At 49.1% G+C, this 15,420-nt stretch overlaps 1 protein-coding gene across 1 annotated transcript in view; it reads left to right on the top strand.

The window, feature by feature from the left end:
• The window catches only part of TANGO2 (transport and golgi organization 2 homolog), a 538,903-nt gene that overhangs the window by 463,112 nt on the left and 60,371 nt on the right, over positions 1 to 15,420 (top strand). Inside the window, exon 7 of the mRNA XM_078667926.1 lies at positions 8,852 to 8,922. Coding sequence (XP_078524052.1) covers positions 8,852 to 8,922 — 71 coding nt within the window. The remainder of the gene's footprint in view (positions 1 to 8,851; positions 8,923 to 15,420) is intronic.

Below are 15,420 nucleotides of genomic sequence, written 5' to 3'. Positions count from 1 at the left end.
ACTTAAAGATTCTTCTACAACAGTGTGCTGGGGAAAATTTCCCTGCCAAAAACGACCGAATTTAAACTGCGCCCGGAATGCAAGAATCCGATGTCAGTCGTGGACCTACACAACATGTGTCCATGGTGCCTTGGCTTCAGTCACGACTCACAGTTGCGTGAGAAGTATGCATTAAACCGAAAGCAATTAGGGGATGAGAGGCGAAGTTCTACATCACTGAACATAAGAGAAGGTCGTGCCTGGAACACAAGTCCAGTTTCAGGAGTCTACTCCTGCGAAAGTAGACTTCCCAGTTGAAGTCTTCTAGTATGTCCAATTCGAAAACGAGACGTAAGTGCAAAAAAACAAGCATTAGAAATGCAATATGTCTCGCATTATTTTGAGTTAGAGCTATTGGCATAGCTCAACAGCTACCGGACAGAATTTGCCACTTTGCAGGTGCTGAACAGAGCATTGCTCCGTGAAACGGCCCGAAAGCCTAAAACAATGTTGATAGCCTACAAAATAAAAAGGCAAATCAGGATGACCAGGAGGAACTGCAAACGTATTGGGATGGCCCACACATGCAAACAATGAGTGAAATTGCCTGAGCGTGACCCAAGCACGCTAAGGCGTCGGAATCAGACCGAATGCACCAATAAAAAACCCATATTTCTAAATGGCACAACAACGAACAAATTGTAATTCATGGGCTTGCCAAAAGCAGATAGAGGAGATAGCAACAGGTCTTGCAGACAGCGCATGCACGCTGCCAAGGCTCGACCTAAAAACTAAGGGGGACTTGACACCATCCTATCACGGAAGGTCAAGCTAAAGATCTCACTCCCATGGTGTCGCCTACATCCAACATGTTCCCGCATCTTGTCCTGGTGTGCCCCGAAGTCCCCAGCCGTTGACCTAGCAGCCGATAGTGGCCTTCAAAGATGCTACTCTGTAAATACTTCAAATGCTTCTGGCTTCCTCTAATAAACTCATGCTTTGTGAGACCTGGCCAGCGAGATCTTGTCGGATTCTCCGGACAACCTCAGTGCAGTCGGAAATTGTGATTGAGAAATATTTGTTCAGTGTTACAAGATCTTCTAATGGTCAAATAATTGTGTGTGTGTATGTACCTGTTTACCTGTTTGTTTTATATTAGCTGTTGAATGTAATGCTTTATACAAGTATGAATTTTAATATTGGCTTATTGATATCATTACACTGTGACAACCTGGTTCAGGCTGTGAATCATTTAATTAATTGAAATAATATTACAGCGACACGTTGGAAAAGGTCTGCGTGTCTTACATGTAATAGGAATGTTTTACAATCCATGGTCAGTGAAGGTTGCGTAGCTGCCTCCAGCATTATAAATCATGCAGCTGGTTTTGAATATGGTTGGGACTACAGTCAGTGCAGTTCCCTCTGGATTCGGTGATGTGATCCTGTATTTCTGGTCCTAGATGAGCCTGGTCAGTGGGCAGTCTGGGAGAGGGAACAGCGTTTACAATGCAACTTTTACAACAAAGTACCTTTACGACGCAACCATTACAACGCAACTTTTACAATGACTTTCGCTGAGGGGCGCTCTAGGATAGGGAATAGTTTTAATTTACTATCCAACACCTTCTCTACTATCCACGGGGACTGGAGTTTTAATAGTAAATTAAACTATTCACTATCCAGCGCCCCCCAACGCAAGTCGTTGTAACGACTTGCTTTGTAAAACTTGCGTCGTAAAGGCATGCGTTATAAAAGCATGCGTTGTAATGACGTACATCCGTCTGGGAGGCCATGGAGAAGGCTTTTCCCCTGTTTGGATGTGAGAGTACAAGAGGTTGAACAGCAGTGCTCCAGTTCGCTTTCTTGTGTCAACAGTTTCACTTCCTGCAGCAGACAGTCTGTCCCCGGTGGTCTTTGTTTTCTCAGCACTGTGGGTGAACGTTGGGGTTCGAAGCCTTTAAGGTGGTCCTCCATCATTGTTGTTTCTCATCATCCCACTCAGTTAATAAAGAATCCATTTACTATCCTTAACTACCCACTGTCACAGCATTGTTTTTGTAGGCGATTTTGTAGATGCACTTTTTGGGCAAGTCGGTATTAAAGCCACAACAATATAGTACAACTATTGAAAGAACAATTCACTCAAGGTCTGTTAGTGGCAAGTAATGGACAAATGAGTCAAATTATATATGAATGACCGTAACCAATGCTAGTGTTTCAATAAACTGAATGATGGAAAATGCACCTATGGAATGTAGAGCTCCAAGAGGGACCTTGGGAAATTTATCTACGGATTGTGTGACGTATTGTCCGATTATGTCTCTGCTATGATCAAACGTATTACTTTGGCAATTCGCCTTTCATGGCTTGTGTAGTTAATTTCCAGCAGCGCTTCCTATTACAGGTGAGGTTACTTTAAGATGTTGTAATTTGATTCATCTCTGTTGATTGGAAGGCATTTTAGAAAGCAAAGTACAGCAGTCTGTTAGAGTGAAGTGTTTCTTTAAGGGTGGGGTGCAATCTCGCACTGCTGGTGGCATGGTGTACATTGAAGTTTAAGTGAAGTTTTGGAGTCCTCACACTACTCCCCATAGTTCCACCGGGTTTGCACTTTCATGTACTACAACCTAGAGTCTTGTAACTGTCTTATTCTGGATCGTCGGTGAGGTGAGGATGTGGGCTAGAGAGGGGTGTCATTGACGGATGCATGTTAAAGAACCAAGCTGTTGTGGGGTTGATGGACTGAAACCCCTGGTTGGGTCAAGGAAGTTCTCCGGCTTCTCCAAAGAAGAAAGTGTGGTTGGATGTCTGGAAGTGCCCTTGTGTCGGGTGGAGGTCGGTGGCTTCATAGATGGATTGTACAGGCTGACCAGGCTGCTGCTGATGGGTGTTCAGAGGATGTTGTTGAGGTGTCCAAGGGCATTGATGAGGATGCAATTGTAGGTTGTCAGGTTTTTTATTTTGCTAAATCAGAATGTGGCCTCTCCCTCTCGACACTCTTATATAACAATAGGACTACATGAACCATCCGGGTGTGTGCATAATAGTATCACTACTCCTTCCCTTTATATTTCGAGAATTTTAGTTCATGTGTCGGTGTCAAACTACGTCAAAGTACACACAGGGTCACTAATAAAATTGTCACAACAACAATCACTCGCACCACCAAAAAAGTGTGGAAAAAGAGAGTGAGCCCCTCACGGTAGAACCGCCAATGGGGTTATCTGGCTAGTAATTGCCAGTGTACCCGCTTCTCATCATCGGTAGCTCACTCTCAAGACAGTGGAAAGAAAAAGACACAAACACAACGGGGAAAAGGACAAACGCCATGTAATAATCCTTTTGCTTCACCACAGTCAAGCAATGTACTAGGTGTTCATGAAGCAGCGAATAACAACTTTCAATCGCTGTTGTAGTGTACACATTCACAGAAAACCCCAGGAGGAAAAAAAAGAAAAATTCTTCACCAAATTAAAATTGGAGAACTCACTAGCCACTCATACTTTATTCTGGGCTGAGAGCACCCCAAATTAAAACAGACTCACGCTAAATCACGTTAGAAGTGTGTCTGGATCGCCAACATGTTTCGTTGCTGAATTTTACGCAACTTCGTCAGGGCATGTAGGGTTTTTTTATTTAGTCAATATATCGCAGGTGGCACCCGCTTCCTCGATCGGAATGCTGTACCCGGGTCAATGTCATGCCTTCCCCGGCTGATACCACTGCCAGAAGGTCAGACAGGACTCCAAAGTATTTGGAAGATGTCACTTTTTTCTGTTATTTTAAAGGAGAAGGTGTGTGCTGCTTGGCGTTTTCATTTGGTTTATCCTGTTGTCACTGATTCTCTGCTTGAATCCTGCACTTTTAGCGCAAGCACTGACTTTTGGTGTCGAGGATGCGGAACTCTGACGTCATTCCAAGTGGATTGGACAACAGAACCGCGCGAGGGCTTCTTTCGCCTTTCAATAAACTTAAAACGTACATATTTCTACCAAAGCCTGCCCGTGGTTACAGTTACGATTGCTTATGCCTTTTAAATGTTGTAGGACAGGGGTAGAGGCGAGCTACGTGTCCCCCACGCGGGCCACTCTGTCCCAGTCTTATAGGTCGTGCGAAAACCACCCTACGGTCCACGTGGGCTTCTGGCGCCATCTTGGGTCGCTTTTCAAAGTTCAAGCGTCTGCTGATGACGTCACTACAGGCATTGATCACATTATTACAGGGCTCTGTGGCCACGCTAGATTAGGGCGACCCCAGAATATGATCTGATTACATTATGGTAGGTTTAGGTGACATCACAGACTGATTCTGCTGTCCAATGGAGTTTAAAACGTTATTCTGGGAGTCGATGACATCACAGCAGGAAATGATGACCTAGTAGGGACTGTGGAAAAGCGCTGCTGCCTCTACTTCTTAACCTTTCTGTGAGCTCTTCAGAGCAGTCACAAAATGCAATCGAAATGCGAGTGTCACTTCCGCCCTCCCACGTCAGCCATTCCGCAGTTTTCGTCACACGTCTGTCACATTTCCGTGCCTCAAAAGGGGCCTACTCATGCCTACGGGCAGCATCCAATCGGGTGCGGACGTAAAATCATTGTAAAATGAGTCCAGGCCGCAGTGCGCGCCTGGATATGGGCGGGCTGCAGGCGGAAGCGGGCATTAGAGATTATTTCTTTATGAGCCATGTTTACACCCAGATCTCAGAGGCTGCCACGAAGGTATCACTGAGCGCGAATGATGAGAAATGCACCGAGGCCTCTGATGAAGTGCGCCGGGGCTTGCAGTGCTCGCACTTCTGTCTGGGGAGGCGTCTTTACAGTCCGTCAGGGAGGGTCTGTACTTGGAAGAGCGGAGCGCTAGAGCCCGGACGCAGGCCTCGTAAATTAGGCGCTACGGCGGGGCCTGTAATTGGTTTGTCACCGAGAAGATTGAGGTCTGCTCTGAAGGTGAGTAACGGCCAGTGGCTGTCGTGACGCGGGCCTGGAGTGGGGTCACGGGCAGCTCCAGAGGGGCGCCTACCCTACAGCACGACTGTAGACAACTCGACTGCTATCCTAGTGCTTGGAAGGCTGCTGCCTAGCATCAAGCGCCTGGAAACCAATTATAGGTCACAGCATGGGGTGCCAGCTGCTACTCCTAGCTTGTTGACTCATTCTGTACCCCTTGCACCTCTCTTTCTACCCCTCCCATGTCTGCCCTGTGCTAATCACTGCCCCTGGCACCCCTCTTGCTACCCCTCCGATGCCTGCCCTTCGCTAGTCACTGCCCCTGGCACCCCTCTTGCTACCCCTCCCATGTCTGCACGGTGCTAGTCACTGCCCCTGGCACCTCTCTTGCTACCCCTCCCATGTCTGCCCTGTGCTAATCACTGCCCCTGGCACCTCTCTTGGTACCCCTCCCATGTCTGCTATTTGCTAGTCACATGCCCCTGGCACCTCTCTTGCTATCCCTCCCAAGTCTGCCCTTTGCTAGTCACTGTCCCCTCATTTGCTACCCCCTATGCCTGTTCTTCGCTAGTCACTGCCCCTGGCACCACTCTTGCTACCCCTCCCATGTCTGCCCTGTGCTAGTCACTGCCCCTGGCACCTCTCTTGCTACCCCTCCCATGTCTGCTATTTGCTAGTCAAGTTCAAGTTCGGGCATTTATATAGCGCACTACTCACCCAGAGGGTCTCAAGGCGCTTGGGAAGAGGTTAATTATTTGTCGAATAGCCAGGTTTTAAGTTCTTTTCTGAAGGAGATGTGGTTTTGAGTAAGGCGGAGGCGAATGGGGAGTGAGTTCCAGGTTTTGGCCGCCAGGAAGGAGAAGGATCTTCCTCCCATGGTGGATTTTCGGATGCGCGGGACTGCAGCGAGGGCTTTATTGGACGATCTTAGTTGGCGGGTGGGTTTGTAGAAGGATAGTCGAGTGTTGAGGCATTCGGGTCCTAGATTGTAGAGGGCCTTGTGCGCATGGGTGAGAAGACGGAATGTAACTCTTTTGTTGACGGGAAGCCAGTGGAGGTCTTTTAGGTGTCCGGTAATGTGATCTTAGCGAGTCACTGCCCCTGGCACCTCTCTTGCTACCCCTCCCATGTCTGCCCTTTGCTAGTCACTGTCCCCTCTCTTGCTACCCCCTATGCCTGTTCCTCGCGGATGTATGACGGTACAACGCGTGGTATTACCACGCGTACCGTTACAACGCAGGTTTTTCAACGCAAGTCGTTACAACGACTTGCGTTGGGGGGCGTTGGATAGTGAATAGTTTAATTTACTATTCCAACTCCAGTCCCCGTGGATAGTAGGGAAGGTGTTGGATAGTAAATTAAACTATTCCCTATCCTAGAGCGCCCTCCAGCGAAAGTCGTTGTAACGACTTTCGTTCTAAAACCTGCGTTGTAATGGTACCGCGTTGTTAGGGTTTTGTTGAAAAGGATGTTCCCCGTTCCTCACTAGTCACTGTCCCTGGCACCTCTCTTGCTACCCCTCCCATGCCTGCCCTTTGCTAGCCACTGCCCCTGGCACCTCTCTTGCTATCCCTCCCATGCCTGCCCTTCGCTAGTCACTGCCCCTGGCACCCCTCTTGCTACCCCTCCCATGCCTGCCCTTTGCTAGTCACGGCCCCTGGCACCTCTCTTGCTACCCCCCCCCCATACCCGTTCTTTGCTAGTCACGGCCCCTGGCACCTCTCTTGCTACCCCTTCCATGCCTGCCCTATGCTTGTCACTGCCCCTGGCACCTCTCTTGCTACCCCCTATACCCGTTCTTTGCTAGTCACGGCCCCTGGCACCTCTCTTGCTACCCCTATACCCGTTCTTTGCTAGTCACGGCCCCTGGCACCTCTCTTGCTACCCCTCCCATGCCTGCCCTTTGCTAGTCACTCTTGCTATCACTGTTCTGCTGCAGTTCCCTCTCGTCGCCTCTCCACTCACCTCTTAGCAGTGGCTAGCAGCCTGCTGAGGTGGGGTGACCCCTGTAATGCCACAGAGGTCGAAGGGTCCATGATGTCACTTCCGCTGTGGTTGAGGGTTTTGGTGACTTGACATCCACAAGGCGGGAAGGCAGACGCAGCTCCCTCCTCGTAGGCTTTGGGCACACCCCTTGGAGGTTCACAGATGGGTGACGCGGCCCAGTATCTCCCAGGGTGGTGTGTGTATTTATATGACCACTGAACTGTGCGTGGGCATAGGCACCGAGAGAGGGGGTGCAGGAGGTGCTGCAGCACCCCCAAAATGACTATGCTGGAGTTCAGAAGGTGGATGAGCAATGAAAATGCCTTCAAATTTGATATTTATCTTTTTACATTTGCTGTACATTCAAAGACAGAGGTCAAATGTCAGTCCGTGTCCTATGACAAATTGCTGCTTGTCCTTTTATCTTGGATATTGGTGTTTGCTTTCCTTTTTTTGACTACAAAACTGAAGAATTTTGTTAAAGGAAGCTATTAGACAATCTTGCAGGGGTAAAGGGAGTGTGAAAGGAAAGGATGTAGGATGTCAGATTTTTTTTATAACTCACAACATTTAAATACAGGTAAAATAACGAAACAAATATATAAATATATATATACTGAAGTGCGTTTGTTTTTGCAATTCTTAAGTGTAGTGGAAAGAGGTTTTAATAGGATAAAAAAAACAAGACACTACTTAGTGATTTGCAAATGGTCAATATTAGTTGGAAACAGTTTTCCACATATTGTAAATGTGTTTAAATGTGTGTATACTTGTAAAGCGCACTATCACCTAGAAGGTATCTTGGCGCTGTATACCGCTGTGGAACCCCTCCTGGCTTTCCCTGTGAGATGCCCCTTACTGGGCACCCCCAAGGTGAAGCCAGACATCCCAGCGCTATTGGGGCCGTTGTGGAGATTAAGCAAGCTATTGCCCAGAGTTGCAGAGTGGGACCCATGATAAGAGTAGGCACCGAGGCGAGACCCTGCCGCGTCGGGAATTGAACCCTGGTCCCGGGCTAGACCTCTGCTCAGGGTCTGCCGCTCTAATTGGTGGGCCACACTTCTCCTGTTTATGCACTACATAGATTTATCAGTAAACCACCACGACAGTGAATTTCGTTGCCATTTCAATGGAAAATGTCCTGTCTGTAAACGAGCGGGTGTTGACACACCTTGCTTTAGTATTATATTTGCCACAGCATGCTCCAAAATGCATCACTAGCTACACACACTTACCACTCTCCTGCCGCATGGGTGTTGTGTATTTGGTATGCTTGTTTTTTTATGTAGCGTTTAGACATTTCACAGTCCCTGTGACTTTAGTGATGTAACATTGATGCCAGCACCCCAGTCTGACCTTTGTCCCAGTACCACTGGCATGGGGTTAGGGCGTCTGTGTTTGGAGTTGGCGAAGGACTGGGAAGACAGCAGCAGATAGAAATTGGACCCTTCCTCTGTCGAGTTGTGGAGGAGATTGAAGGGTATAATGCGTGTGTTTATCGGGGAGCTCATAGGCACTATATGCTACACCCAGACCGCTGCGCAGTGCCAGTATTCAGAGCGGCCAGAATAGAAACAGCAGGTTTCAAAGCACAGGCCCTTCCTCCAGGCATCAGGCAGGTGCTGGCGATGAGCCAACAGTGCCCTGTCCATTCACCCATCTACTGCCCCTCACAGATCCCAGAGGGTCTTAGTGGAAGAGTCTTCAGCCCACTGTACCATCAGTACTGTGGACTATGTGCATTGACAAGGATAGTGCCTTAGATTGAGAAAGATCCCACCTAAGGGCAGCCTCTCCTGGTCCAGGGCTACAAGTCCAAGGCTTCAGTGACCTGCAACTCCTGTTGAAGGACTAGTAGTAGCCTGTAGAACACAAGCAAAGCATTGTCTTGTGGTAGACACGCATGCCCTTTAACTGTTTCTTCTTTTTGCTTCCAGTTCTTCTAAAGACAATGCGATGTACTACTACGGGACCCAGGGGGAGCCGGAGCCCATGGCCCTGAAGGCTGGTGAGTCAAATGTCTCTCTGGGCTTAATAATGTGTGGCGGTGGGAGTCAGTCTGTGCTATGGAGGGTGCCGTCAGTGAAGTTTACATGTTCAGCTTTGTTTCATCACAGGGTGAGGGTTGTGCCGTACAGTGTTGAAAAGCACAAACGGTTCACTATATATATATATATATATATATATATATATATGTACTAATACGCTGTATAGCTCTGCACAAGTCACTTTAGCATCTGTATATTGGATATTTTAACCCTTTTTAATTAATTTTTGGTTACCTGCTGTGATGTATTTGTTTTGTGTGCTTTTATGGGTACTATTGTGTCCAAATAAAGTTGAACTGACTGACAAACGGTTCACTGGTGGTGTTGTGTATCCACACATGTTCATCCTGGTAAGACTAGTGGTGCCCCAAACTCAGTTGTCACATTACCAAGTCACTCAGATCAGTAGTGTCATTCACCTAGTTGAGGGAACATAAGACCCTACTAGGGGCCTAATCACGTCTGATGCAATAATTATCACCTGTTGCGAGTTTTTGAGGAATAACATGCTGCATGTTTTGGTGCTCACCACATCAAAGTTCGCACAGCCCAGTAAACACCCGGCTTTGTCCTCTTGTTGAATTCTGGCAGGTTTGAACTGCTCAAATGTATCAAATTCTGCAATCTCTTTTCCACCTGGTAATTACTGGGTGTGATCATTATCTGATAAAGACTTCTAGCTGCAGATTCCTTGCATTTGAATTTCCCAGGCTTCAGGCTGGGTCTGGAAACTTTTGCTGAGCATTACCCCTTTTTCGCACCATCGTATGGCTCTATTCGGCTCCGCGTGACCTTGACGCATTGGTAGCACCGGTTATGACGTCGCAGTCACCTATAAAGGCGTCACCCAGGCATTAGGAAATCAGTTCTTTTCTTTCTGCGTCAATTAAGCACCGATCCGGCAAGAGTTACCTATATGTTGCTTCTTGACTGGCTTTTTCTCGACTTCAGAATTTTTTCCAGCTTTGTGTGTGAAGATGTCAGGGTTCAAGCCATGCAGTGCCTGCCACCGCATGATGTCAGTTACCGACCCCCACCTCGTCTGTCTCTGGTGTCTCGAGTGCGACCATGATTCAAAGTCGTGCTCAGACTGTCAAGTTATGGCTCTTAAGGCCTTGTGCGAGCTGGCTATAAAGCTCCTTGTAGCCTGGCAGTCAACAACGTCCAGCGAGACTTCGCAGAGGTCACGATCGAAGTAGAGGAGGTTGCTGGACCTCTCCTGGAGCTCAGAGCTCTCTTCATCCCTTTGGAGGGCTTCGGGACACTCGTGGAAGATGCACAAGAAGAAGTCCAAGTGGACTTCATCTTCGCCTGGGCTGTCGTCCGTCAACGAAAGAGGTAAGGAGCACCAACACTCTTGGCACGGTTCTGCGGAGCCGGAGTCGGGGCTGATTTTACGACCTCTGCCCCAAATGAAAGAATTTGACATTTTTGCGTGGGCTTACCCCTCTTGTGAACCCACGGGTCCCGTTGGATCAGAAGGGACCCCATCGGATTAAGCGCTGTAGGGTCCGGCCACGGCGCCGGTGGGGCATTGGGGATCTGATCCAGGTCGACGGTGGTCATGCCATAGCGACCTCCTATCGCGTCCGACTCGATCGGTGCCTTTGGCGCTGCCTGTACCCGCCGGTAGTGCCAGCCCAATTTTTATCCCCGATGACACTGAATCGGAACGGCTTCGTTCGGCACTGATTGAACCTAGGGGTTCTATGTTGTTGCCTGAATACTTTGAAGATGTGTTAGGCTCGGGAGAGGAATGGGAGGGTGGACTGGACAAGTCCCCAGACACTGGCATGCGGTTTCTGCCAACTGTATCTACGGAGGAGGTGGCATCTTATTCTATGGTATTTAAAAGGGCGGCAGAGGTCCTCAGACAAGAACTGCCCTTCGTGCAGGTCAGGACTAATCTTCTGACCGGAGGGCTTCAGCCTGGGGCTTCCACCTCCTAACCCCTTTTGCCTTTAAGTGAAGCACTAACTGATGCCCTTCCAGGCACGTGGTCCAATCCTAGCACAGGGGCTCCTGTGAATAGGACAATTGCATGCCACCATCGCCCACCCAAAATTCCTGAGACAACACCCCACCCCCAAAAGCTTGGTGGTGCAGGCCTCTACATCCCACGGTGCGTTCTCTTCTGGATAGGGAATCCAAGAGGCTGGATTCACTTGGTAAGATGTTTTCTTCCTCCAGCCTGGCATTGCGGTCGGTGAATACCGCATGCTTATTGGGCCGTTTCTTCCACTCCTTTTGGGAGACGGTTGTGCAAGTGCTCCGACAAGTCCTGGAGGAGGACAGGGCTGTGCTCTCTCTCATGCAGTTAAGGACAAGAGAGAGGCAGCAAAATTCGCCATAAGTTGTGGCCTTGATAGAACTGATTGCCTGGACAGATTGATTTCCTTGACAGTGGCTTTGAGGCGCCATATCTGGCTTGGTACAACTGGCTTCTCTGGCGATGTCCAGACAAATTTGATCGACATGCCTTTTGATGAAACCCACCTTTTTAGAGAGAAGGCAGATTCAGCCCTAGTGAGGTTCAAGGACTCTCGCGGTACGGCCAGTTTCTTTAGCCTCTCATCTTCAACTCGTGGCCTGTCTAGCTTTTGCCCCTTTCGTGGCACTGGAAGGGGTATCCCGTCGCGTCTGCTCTGTCCCAGCCACCATCCTGCGCAGGCTTACCAAGCCGTGCGAAGACATGGTTCATTCTAACCTAGGAATGAAAGACAGAAGTTGTTGGCCACCCTGGCCTCGGCAGCCACATCCTCCAAGCTCTCCTAGTCTGACTCTGCAAGACTGCACTACTCCAGTTGGTGGGAGAATCAATCATCATCTCCCACACTGGACATCTGGGTTTTGAAGATCATTCCGAAGGGCTATTCTCTGCCTTGCCTTTCTTTTCCTCCTCCCATTCTTCCATATCTGGATTGGTTGACGGAGGAACATTTAAAATTGCTCCAAGAAGAAGTTACAGCTCTCTTGGCCAAGTGAGCTATGGAGAGGAATCCCAGATTCAAAAGTAGGCATTGGCTGTTATTCCTGCTACTTTCTGATTCCGAAAAAGAACAAAGGGTTGCGACCCATTTTAAATCTTCGGACTGTCAATCTCTTACTCGAAAAGGAGAAATTCAAGATGCTCACTCTAGCTCAGGTCTTGTCTGCCCTAGACCAAGAAGACTGGTCGGTAGCGTATTTTCACATCCCCATCCTGCCGGGCCACAGGCGTTACCTGCGATTCAAGGTAGGCCAAAAGCATTTTCAGTTTACTGTGCTCCCCTTCGGCCTTACCAGTGCCTCTCGGGTGTTCACCAAGGTGATGGTGGTGGTTGCAACGCATCTGCGCAGGTTAGGGGAGTCAGTCTTCCCCTACCTCGACGACTAGCTGTTGAAGGCGTCCACGACCCAGGCTGTCGTCTCCCACCTTCTGACTACGGCGACCTCCTGCATTTTCTGGGGTACTCTATGAACGTGCCGAAGTCACACCTGACTCTTTCTCAGACGCCCCCTTTCATCTGAGCTGTTCTGGACACATTGCAGTTTCGGGCCTATCCTCCTGAGCAGCAAGTCCAGGATATTCAAGTTATGATTCTGATGTTTCAGCCTCTGTCCTGGATTTCTGGAGACTGACTCTGAGGCTGTTAGGCCTCATGGCCACCTGAAGTTCCAGTGGGCACAGCATCGAAGAAATCTCACTGATGTGGTCCAGATCTCGGAAGGAACTGCAAGAGATCTGCAGTGGTGGTTGACGAACCGCAATTGGGTCAATAGCAGACCCACCCTCCCTTCCCCCACCCGACAGATGAGTCACTTCTGGGATGGGACAGCAATCTGGGAGACGTGCAGATCAGGGGACACTGCTCTCTGGCGGATTCGGGCTCGATATCAGTTTTTTGGAGTTATTCTGCTGGCATTGAAGGCATTACTTCTCATTGTCAAGGGGAGGTTGGTGCAGGTGTACACAGACAACACCACCGCCATGTGCTACTGCAACAAGCAGGGTGGGGTGGGATTGTGGACCCTTTGTTGAGAGGCCCCGCGTCTCTGGATATGGTTCAGCACAAAGCAAGTTCTCTGAATGCCAGGATGGACAAACCCTGCTGTCGATGCCTAGCGGATCACGAATTTTGTCTCCAGACTGAGGTGGCACAGGGTCTCTTTCAGTAGTGGGGAGAACCTTGGTTAGATTTGTTCGCCTCATAGAGAACGCGCAGTGTCAGCAATACTGCGCACTGGAGTTTCCAAGACTGCTATCGCTTGGCAATGCATTTCATCGCGTGTGGAGCTCAAGCATGCTGTATGCCTTTCCACCCTTACCACTCCTGCCCGAGGTTCTGAAGAAGATCAAGAGTAACTAGGCCCAAGTCATCCTAGTGGCTCCGGACTGTGCGAGGAGAGTCTGATTTCCAGAACGTCTGAAAATGAGCATCGATCCTCCGATCAGGCTGCCCCTTCAGGAGGATTTCCTGTTGCAGCAGCAGGGGAGGGTTCTCCACCCGAACCTGTCAACTGTGTGCCTCTTACATGGAGATTGAGCGGTGGCAGTTGATGACTTTTGACCTTCCTCCCAAATTCTGTAACGTTATTTTGGCGGCCAGGCAGCCCTCTACTAAGACGGTATACGCCTGGCGTTGGCAGAAATTTGTATTATACTGTACAGAAAGGTCTATTGACCCTCTTTCTGCTTCTCTTTCCACTGTTCTTGCCACTGTTCATTCTAACCTTTGCCCAACAGGACTCTGCTTTGGGAACTATCAAGGCTTATCTTTCTGCTCTGTCTGCGTTTTTTGCGGCTGACAGACAAACCCTCTCTCTTTACATCTCCAATTGTAAATAGGTTTTTAAAATGGGCCGGCTCACTTGCTTCCACCCATGCGCTTCATTTGGCTGCAGTGGGCCTTAATTTGGTCCTCATTTATCTTATCTGTGCTCCCTTCGAGCCTTTACACAATTGCCCTCTCAAACTGCTTGCCATCAAGACAGGCATTTTGGGGTGATTACATCTGCCCGGAGGGTGTGTGAGTTGCAGGTGTTATCTTGCACGCCTCCCTACATGATGTATTTTCCGGACAAAGTGGTTCATTTTTGCCAAAGGTTGTGATCCCATTCCATCTGGGTCCGTCCATCAGGGCTGGGCTGGCCATAGCGGGCACCGGGCAATCCCCCGGTGCGCTGCACGGGTGGGGTCGGGTTTGGGCCCCTTGGTGCCGTTTTTGTTACAAGGCCGGTTTTGCAGCATAGCTGCAAAATCGGCACTGTAACAAAAAAAGGCCGAAAACCAGCCCCGGCAAAGAGCTCAGTGGCACCTCCAACCCCCCGAGTGGAGAGGCGGGGCCGGCTGAGCACTTTGCCAGGGCCGTTTGTGGTTCCCAGTCCGGCCCTGCCGTCCATCACGCTGCCCACCTTCTTTGCTCCCCCGCATCCATCTAAGGAAGAGGAGCATCTCCACCGTCTGTACCCAAAAAGAGTGTTGTCGTTCTACCTTGACTGCACAAAAGATTTCCGGGTGGACAACCAACTCTTTGTTGGGTGTTTAAGAGCTAAGAAAGGCCAGCTAGCGCAGAAAAGGTCAATCTCTCGCTGGATCATTCTCTGCATTAGGATCTGCTATGCCCTGGTCAAGAAGCGGCTCCCTGAGGGATTAAGGGCCCAATCCACCAGGGGAAAGGCTGAAACTACTGCCACGGCTTTGGTTGTCCCAGTTGTGGACATCTGCCAGGCAGCAATGTAGGCATCTTTGCACATTTGCCAAGCACTACTGCCTGAAAAGTCATGTCCGCAGTGATGGGCATTTTGCTGTTCTGTCCTGCAGGCCTTTATAGTATAAGGTATTGGTCTGCCCCCACTGCAGGGCTGGTATGGCTTGGGTATCCAATTAAAAGGTAAGGAATCTGCAACTAGAGGTCTCTATCAGATGAACAAGTTACTTATCTACGGTAACGCATTATCTGGTAGAGAGTCTATCGAGCTGCAGATTCCTTACAGCCCTACCCATGATTTTCCTGCTTTGCAGACTGATTTTATTAGGGCTAGGGTTACTCCACTTTCAGGGCCTTAGTTTTGCACATGACTACGTCAGTTACTTCGTGACTCTGCGCTTCTTGAGTGGAAAAAAACAAAAAGTACCGAAGTCTGTGCGCCTGGGTGGCGCCTATATAGGTGACCGCGACGTCATAACCAACGCTACCAATGCCGTGGCGCGGAGCCGAGTGGAGCCACCCGACGGAGCGCACAAGAGATATTGCTCGGCAAAAGTTTCCGGATCCAGCCAGACACCTGGGAAATTCAAATGTAAGGAATCTGCAGCTCGATTAAGTCTCTACCAGATAATGATTTACCGAAGGTAAGTAACTTGTTTATTGCACCACTTTGAATTGAAATCACTGCGCAAATAGTTGTATGCTCAGGGATTGCAATTTATCCAGCATTTATAATCAGGCCCTCTGTTTATTGGAAAATGACAATAG

Source organism: Lissotriton helveticus, chromosome 11, assembly GCF_964261635.1.
Source record: "Lissotriton helveticus chromosome 11, aLisHel1.1, whole genome shotgun sequence".
NCBI lineage: Eukaryota > Metazoa > Chordata > Amphibia > Caudata > Salamandridae > Lissotriton > Lissotriton helveticus.
This window is presented reverse-complemented; position numbering and strand designations above follow the sequence as displayed.